The sequence below is a fragment of the Haemorhous mexicanus genome, chromosome 6 (assembly GCF_027477595.1).
Source record: "Haemorhous mexicanus isolate bHaeMex1 chromosome 6, bHaeMex1.pri, whole genome shotgun sequence".
Lineage (NCBI taxonomy): Eukaryota > Metazoa > Chordata > Aves > Passeriformes > Fringillidae > Haemorhous > Haemorhous mexicanus.
Genome location: NC_082346.1, coordinates 21,147,381 through 21,155,838, shown reverse-complemented (window position 1 = coordinate 21,155,838; position 8,458 = coordinate 21,147,381). Strand labels below are relative to the sequence as shown.

At 39.9% G+C, this 8,458-nt stretch overlaps 1 protein-coding gene across 2 annotated transcripts in view; it reads right to left on the bottom strand.

Moving 5' to 3' along the window:
* Nucleotides 1–3,537: 3,537 nt before the first annotated feature.
* The window catches only part of LRP5 (LDL receptor related protein 5), a 126,706-nt gene continuing 121,785 nt past the window's right edge, over nucleotides 3,538–8,458 (bottom strand). For both annotated transcript variants that reach the window (XM_059849193.1, XM_059849194.1), the window contains exons 21-23: nucleotides 7,506–7,645; nucleotides 4,510–4,607; nucleotides 3,538–3,992 (exon numbers count right to left, since the gene is read on the bottom strand). In XM_059849193.1, the coding sequence (XP_059705176.1) occupies nucleotides 3,731–3,992; nucleotides 4,510–4,607; nucleotides 7,506–7,645 (500 nt within the window). In that variant the 3' untranslated portion in view covers nucleotides 3,538–3,730. The remainder of the gene's footprint in view (nucleotides 3,993–4,509; nucleotides 4,608–7,505; nucleotides 7,646–8,458) is intronic.

Sequence of the window (8,458 nt, the reverse complement as noted above, 5' to 3'; positions counted from 1 at the left end):
TAAGTGCTCTCTAATGATCTGTCCAGACAGAAGAAATCTGAGTAAGAAATTTTAAGTAAGGTAGCTGGGATAGTGCTCATGAAGTTTCCTCAGACTCATCCAGAACAAATTCACTACCTCTAGTTATTAAAATTTAAAGGTGCAGTGGCTATAGACCAGTCTAGCTCAAGTCAAGCTATAATTTCAAAAACTGTTCCCTGAAATGAGGGAATCCTTGACTGTCAAAGATGAGAACTTGTCCATTCACCCAACAGCCTCACACTGCTGCTACACCTGCCCTGCAGATGGGACAAATTCCACAGGAGGGAAGACCCAAGTGGCTGCTTTCATGGCAGCACTGCAGGACAGGTAAGCTGCTCTCTGCTGGGCCATCTGTCCTTTACATCCAGCACAGAATCAGCCATATCATTTGCCCATTACTGGCTGCTCTCCAGACACCATTCCTTGTTACACCCTGAGTTGTTTCAAGTGCAGTCACAATGGGCTTGGAAAGTAGTGGTTGAAAACACTGATTCAATTACTCACAAGCTCACACAGGTAGCTGAATCACATGTACCCCTCTGCAGGTTATTAGGGTAGAACTCTTAAAATGTTTCAGTCAGCTTTCTCACAGAAAACTTCTGAGTTATTAAAACCATGCTTAAGCCTCACCAAAAGGCAACTTTCCCCCCCACATTTTCTATTCATCACTGAACTGCCAGAATTTCTCATATGCACTCTAATCCCCTGCAAATCCTTCTCTTTTCCTTATCTAGAAGAAAACAGGACCAATTTTCTATGTTTTTGCCTGAAAGTTCACAGGATGGAAACCACTAGGAACACAGTAGGGATAATCTGGAAAGAAGTAGTTCCTGTTGTTCAGATTTTCTTCCTGGTCTTTTCTAACACCTGGAGTGCAGTAATCCTTTTAAAGTATATAGTCCATAGCAATCAAAAATAATATTTAGTATTTAAATGTTAAGATGCTACATTTGTATACAAATCTTTTTTTGGAAAAGGCTTTTGATGATGTCAGTAATATGGAGCAGTGTGGGGCTTTGATTTTCATCACCAAACTTCAGGTGCCTGAGAGAAGGCAATTCCTCAGCAAACCTCAACAGCAAGAGGCTATGAATGTTCAACTGAACTAAAAATGTACAATTAATTCACCCAATTCAGCAAATGCTTCCTTCCTTCTTAAAAACTAAGCTCCAAAAGAATGTGACTCTTAAGATAGTTCAGCTCTCAGTAAAATGCTAATTTTCTTGGACCCAATTCCAATGTTTCTAATAGGATACAAATCTTTAGATGGAGTGGTTAGGATTCTTATAGTCATGGCTCTTAAAAAAGATCAGTGGTTTAATGAAAAAAAAAAAAGTAATTCTGCATCCAGTGTCATCACAGGAATACAGGAAAATTAATGTGGTATATTTCTAAGCTAGAACTGTGACATGACACAACTAATGAATTCATTATAGTGAACAGTTATCAAGCAGAAAATTATGTATGGTATGAAATTGGACTACCAACTGCTGTAATGCAGAACAAATACTCTTTTATACAACTCATGTGGCACATAAAATATCCTGGGGATGTATATTCCTAATTTAGTTAGTTGACACATGATCACATGAGAATTGCTTTCCTTCACCAAACCATCAGTTCAGAGATTGGCTAAGTCACTCCAAGAGTAACAAACTTGGTGACCTTGCCCATCACAGCATAGTACAAAATTGCTAATGTTGATAGGGGAGGACTCTTCTCTATGAAAAATCATCCTCTTTGTGCCTAATTTCTCAAGTAAAAATTTAGACATGAAGGTAGCAAAAGCTACTTTAGGAGTTTTAGTAACACACTAGTGACAGCACAAATCCTGTTCTTGAACTATGCAGACAGGAAGAACAGATCTGGACTAATAAATCTGAAAACACAAAGTGGATCAGAACACTGTGGTCCCAGCCCTTCCACCACCACCACCACAACCTCTCTCCTGGAGTTGTAGGGTTCCTCTGATGTGCTCTCAAATAACTTGCTAGAAAGACCCAAAGCCAAGTCCAATTTTAGTTCAAACAAGAAAAAATGTCCATTGTTGCCATCAATATTAAAGCTGTTGAAGGCCCAACACATCTGTTACTGAGCAGCTGCAGAAACAGGTGCAAGTTTGCAAATTCAGGACTTCCCTCAGATGTCCCAAGCAGGCACTCACATTATCATCATCAGTGCTGAATTTATAAAGTGCCATACAATACCCAATCCTTTTTGCTACAGAGAAAGAGCAATTAAAGCAAAAATTTGTCTTCTGAATTTGAAAGGGACTGATTCTGGCTCCCCCACTCCCTTTTTTTTTTTTTTTTTTTTTTTTTTTTTTTTTTTTTGTAGGAATGGAAAAAAGCACTTTGCTGATCTTGATGTCCTGAGGTTACAGCAGTTTGTATGAGTTAATAAATTTATATCAACATGAATAGAAAAGAAGTATTTGTCTTTTCTCCCTCTTCTATTCTTTTTTCTACTTATTTCTAAATCTGAATCATGTGGCAAATTTTTATGAGATATGACTAAACTGATTTTTGATTTGAGCTATGCAGATACCATTTTTCTACAAACACCAGTTAAAACCCAAACAACTTTCCTCATTTGAATACAAGTGACCATTTTGTTCCACTTTGAAAAATGAATATTAAGAGATGAAGCAATTCTCTGATCAAGTCATCACGGGTGAACACCTCAGAAACCTGGCACAGTGATTACAGGACTTTCAAGAAAAAGAAAATTAGCATTGTGTTTTAACAAGCAGCTGACTGTTACAGCTTCTTCCCAGACAGTCACCAAAGCTTCACAAGGAAGGATGAAGGAGCTTGCTTGCATCACTATTAAAATGGTCAGTCTGACCAAATCTGCAGTTTGTTGGGCATTTCTCTTAGCTTAAATACCATTTCAAACTTCACCCTTGCTGTCGCCTGCAGGTCAGTACAACTGCTTCTACCATTCACCCAGTCAGGTGGGGAACTGGTTGGGTCTAAACCAAGTTTTTTAGGACTGATCTTATTTAGCCTGAATCAGTTCTAGAATTGGCCATGTGCAGAGTGCCACTGCCATGAGGTAGGACATGATGCCTGTGGGTTTCGTTAACCTGAAAGGTTTGGCCAAGAGAAGTGTTCTTTCAGTTCAATGCTAAGCAGATGGAGAGGGAGGTTTGAAATTCAGGTCTTGGCACTCAAGTTCTGCTGGGAAGCATTCAGCTCACTTGCAAACAGGAGCATCTAAGGGTTGTGATCCTGCATGTTTTCTTCCAGTGGTGGGGCAGGGATGATACTGACAACTGTATTTAAATGTTTTTTTTTCTTTAGGTATAAGCCTGCATCTTTCTTTAAATGACCCCCCCCTCCCATAAGCCACTTAATTTTCTCGTCTCACATTAATGAAAAGAACATACACTTTTTGCATGTAAAAAGGTGACTTAAAAATGAAGAAAGTTTCAACATTCCCTCCCCAAATCCTTTGGAGACTGAGTCAGTTACATGACTTCAAAAAGGCAAATATGGCACAAAAGAATGGAAATTAAGTTAAAAAAATCAATTTTATAAATATTCTTCCTCTGTACAATTTTTCACAGCCCCACCCCTCCCACCCATTTTTATTCACATTTAGTTTTGTTTAATTCCCACCCAGATTTATTTTTAAATCATAAAATATATATTTTAAATCTGTTCATATTTTAAAATATTTACAGGAAAAGTTCCTTCTGTTGAGGTCATGAAGAGTCTGTACAAGGAGAGGGTGGAGGGGGGTAGAGGTGAAAATAGCTTCGTTCCGTGGCAGGAGACGGAGGGCAACTTTCTTCTGCCGACATGTACTGACTGCGAGGTGTGGGTGGAGGGGGATAAGGGTCAGAGTCTGAGTTTAAATCTATGTAGTATTTGTTGGCCTTCCATCGACTCGTGGTATAGTCACTGTCACAGACATCTGTGCTGCACGGGGTTGTGGGTGGAGCTATCCCTCGTATCAGGTACGGCCTGCACGAAACCAAAAAAGAACAAAACACATGCATTAGCTGCAATCTAGGGAGAAAAGAAGGAAAAAAAAAAAAGAGATTGAACACTGTGTGTTCAATGTCTTTCACTTCATCTTCTCTGTGTGTTCAGTGAAGATGCCTGCTCATTAATACTTCGTGAGCCTTAATTCAGACGCTCAGAGAAATCCAACAGGAAGTACCTGAACTGTGTCAATTTTGAATGGCACAACTACCCTCAGGCAGCAGCACATTCTTCCAGCCCCTAACCTACCAGAGGAGACCACTATGACCATTTAACCCAGTAACTAACAAATTGATTTACTCATGAAAGAGTTTTAAGTTAAGCTTAAAAGAATAAGCAGAAAACACCAACAAGGACTTACATAACAATATAATGTACACAGTTTGAATGGTCATTTATTAAGAGAGGAAAAGATTTTGAAATGAAGTCTGAACAAGATCCAGAACTAAAGGCAGATAAATAGAAGATGCAGCCACCCTTTTTATCTGAAGCGTACCTGTAAGATCTTGTGTTTGAAGGAATGTTTGAGGAATAAAACATCTCTGCATTGTACAAGGAGCGATCGGTAGCTGGCGAAGGAGGAGGGTTCAAAATCTAGAAACAACAAGAAAAAGAAGTGTGAAATTTTGGGTTAATTATACAGTTTTACTTAGATTGAAAATAGTATTGATGCCTTCACCCTGTCATCTATCATTATTCTAGTTTGCTCTCCTAGCTGCTTGGATGTGTTAATGCATTTTTAAAGATCACAGATGTTCATTACAAGACTTTACTTTGGACTTAGGTACTGTGCAGGCCTTCAAAGTTCTCTGTACAGGGAATTCGCTTCCTTGCCACATCTGTTATTATGCTGGAAGGCTGGAATAAAGCTGGAAATGAGACCCAGTTTGGCTGAATCTGAGTGCACTTCCTTGGACATAAGGACTGACAGCATCCTCAGCAGATGCTATTGGAAATAAAGTATGTTCCACTCCCAGACCCTAAACATGTCCCCAGTCAATAGTAGGGTCAGGAAGCCAAGTTCCTTTACTATAACGAGCCAAGTTCCTTTACTATTCCTTTACCATCCCTCCCTGAACACTTCATTTTTACTCTTGGTGTGTAAACATATCATTTTGGCAGAGTTCACAATGCAAAAAAGCCTATGAGCTAAAAAATATTTATAGCCTGTCTGTGTGTGCATATAGACAGCATACACATACATATAGCTCAGCTGTGAGTGCTTACACATGAGTACTGGTAGCCTTCACACAAGAAAAAGTTTAGCAGGCTTCAAAATTATTTAGGATTCTTCTACCATCAGGAAGTTGAACCTCTGACACAGCCATTAGGGCATTGGCCTAAACCTGAGAAGAGCATTTTATCTCTTCCAGTGCGGAAAATTACACCATTGCTGTTGATTGAGCCTTGCTACTGATGTGTACATCTTGTACACTGCCTGCCCTGGGCATTCAGCCAACTCATGGCCTGCCCCATTGACCATCCTTCCTCTGCCTCTGCTCTTTTCCCACAAAAGCACTCTAAAAATCACTGAGTGGAGATCATTGTTTGGGTCTTCACTGCAGCATCCAGCAAAGTGATTCCTGGCCTTTGAGCTGAGCTCATGGTTATACTGACAAGCCCTGCACCCAGATTCATGTGAAGGCAGACAACCTTTGCCAGCTGTGGGGAGTGATGAGTAACTACCCCAAGGCCATCTTTCAGAAATCTTCCTCCTTGGAGGAGCACTGCATGCTACTTGTGGATTCACTCCTATTGACACCCTGAGCTGCATCAGGGTGTCATGAGTACCACTTCATGTTGAGTCTAAATACAGCAAACAGTGTCAGCCAGGATGCCTGTTGCCAGGTTCTCAGGTATGTAAACTGGCATCACTTCATTGACACTGATTCTTTCCCAGTCTCTATTCAGTGGAGCACCTCTCAGTACCACAAAGATGTGTTAAACAAACCAAAAAAGCCAAGAAAATGAAGGTGCTCAGATCTGTCCTTTTGATTAATATCATAAAGCTGGATAATTAGCTACCAGGCTGAACTCACCAAAACGTTTGGATTAAACATTACCTTAATGTAACAAAGCCCTTGCAATAGCTTCCTTCTAAGAACCCAGCATGCCTTTCATGAAGGAAATGCTGCTACCATCCCTGCAGGCCCTGGCTGACACAGCAAAGCATTTAAAAAGAATTCCCAGCAACAGTCAGATTAACTTAGGCCAGAAGTCAAATGGAAGAGTTGCTCTTTTGGCCGACACAGATCCCATAGAATCACACAGGCAGATCAGCTCTTGGGCTTCTTTTCTCTTTCAAGCTTTACTTAAGTGAGTGTTTTTTCAGTTCATCCTTTTTAGCGTGGTACTGACACATCAATCAGGTCTAGCATGAAATTGTTCAGCACATTACAGAGACACCAGTGATGCATGAGACAAGCTAAATTAGGAGGGCTGCTGAGTTCCTGAGTTCATCTGCTTCTTGATGGCTTCACAATGCAAGGAGTACATGTCCAGTTTTATCTTACCAACAGATAAGCTCACAAGCCTCTCTTTTCCATTTCTGCCCTTCTTAAAGGGAGAGAAAGTACCTTTGTAACTGGCCAAAGTGCCATCAATCAAAATGCCCACACAGAGCACAACAGTTTACGTGTAAACACAAATGCATGCATACCCACACAGTGTGCGGGCTCCTGATTCAATACTACCCAAAAATCCCCTCCATAGCTGGCAGATCAACTCTGGCAGCTCCTGGTGTGTGCCTAAAATCCAATGGATGCATGGCTCAGAAGCACAATGGAAAAAAACTCATGACAAAATATGCTGGCAAACAGGAACCTTTGTATGTCTCTCCTACATATTCAGAGAGGACTCTTTCCATTCAGAATATACATGTTGGAATTTGTGAAACTGCGATATGGGGACGAGAATTCCCTCACTTCTAACACTCCAAAGTCAGAAATGGAGCTAATTATAGCTGAAAAAATGCAAGCAAAGTAACCTCTGCCTCACCCTGCTGTACCAGTGTTTTCCCCCAGTGCATGCACTTTGTTTTCTGAATCAACAATCAACACTTGATCTAAACAGCAAGTCAAGCTTATTTCATACGTTTGTATTCCAGTCCCCTTTTGTTTTGCTTGCCTTATTATTCCGTGTGTGCCTGCAGCATTAGGCAGTGCAAAATGTCATTGGGCCATGGCCATCAGAGTTAACAAAGGAGGTGGCATCTCCAAGGGAAGAACAGAAGTATCCAGGAACAAACCAGCTGAGTATCACTCTGATAACAAAACATTCTGGACATCACAGAGCACTGTATAATCCTGATGGGCTACAACAAAGCCCTTTTGTGAAGTTCAGTGAGTGTCAAAATGGGCCTGCATATCATAAACAGTAACACCCAAGAGGTGTCAACAGTTGTTAACATCTATTTAGTAAGCACAAAATTTCACCTTTCCTTTCTTCAGAAGGAGGAGCTACCTAACTCACTGGTGTATTTCCCAGACATACCTGTGGATAGAAAGTGGCTTTAGTGCTGGATGAGCTGCTTGAAGATGCTCCAGTAACATGGTTTCTGTCATACAATGGGGCACCACTGCTTCCTCCCATGAGACTCATGGAGCTGATCATGGACTTTCCACAAGAGATGCCTGCATTGAAACAGAGAGGAAGACAAGGTTAGATAAACCACAGTGTTATCTGCCAATGCCAAGCAGAAACCAAATCCCTAGCTTTGCAAACCCAGGCAATGATAATGGTTGTCACACCTTGGGAAGAGTACTTTATGTAAAAACTTCAGGATTACAAGGAACAGGCACTTTTTGCAAAGAAAACATTTCACCCAAATTAACAAAGAAATTTTCCTATTAAACAAACTTAGGCAGTTGCAAAAAAAAAAAAAAAAAAAAAAAAATCATTATACAAGGCCGCCAGAAAAATCAAGCTTGAGACCTCCAAAGTTTCAATTTCCATTGCAAGAAATTCAATTGAAAATAAATGAAAAAACTGCAAAACTCAAATATTTTTATTACAAATAATTACAGCGGAAATTGAAAGTCAGAAGGGACAAAAAGAAGGAAACCTGAGTTAGAGGAAAATGGAAGACATCATTCTCCAATCTGTTTTACTACAATATACTCTTAACTCAGACAATTCATTTTCAGCTTCTTCCTGTCAGACTATTCAGTGCTAATGTAAGAGTTAAGTCTGGGAAGTTTTCAGAACTTTTTTTTTTCAAATGCAGGAAATATTTATAACAAGCGAAGTAAGTATTTGCAATCATCATTCATGACTATATATCCTTCTTGGGAATGCCATGGTTGTTAGAAACCTGTCTTTTCTTTAGAATTAACATAAATAATAAGATTTTCAGCTGTTGTAACTTGTCACAACAATATGGATCAGAAAAAGCTAACAAATATGGATGAGAATCAGAATGACAGCTTGGTTTAGCACCTACAGAA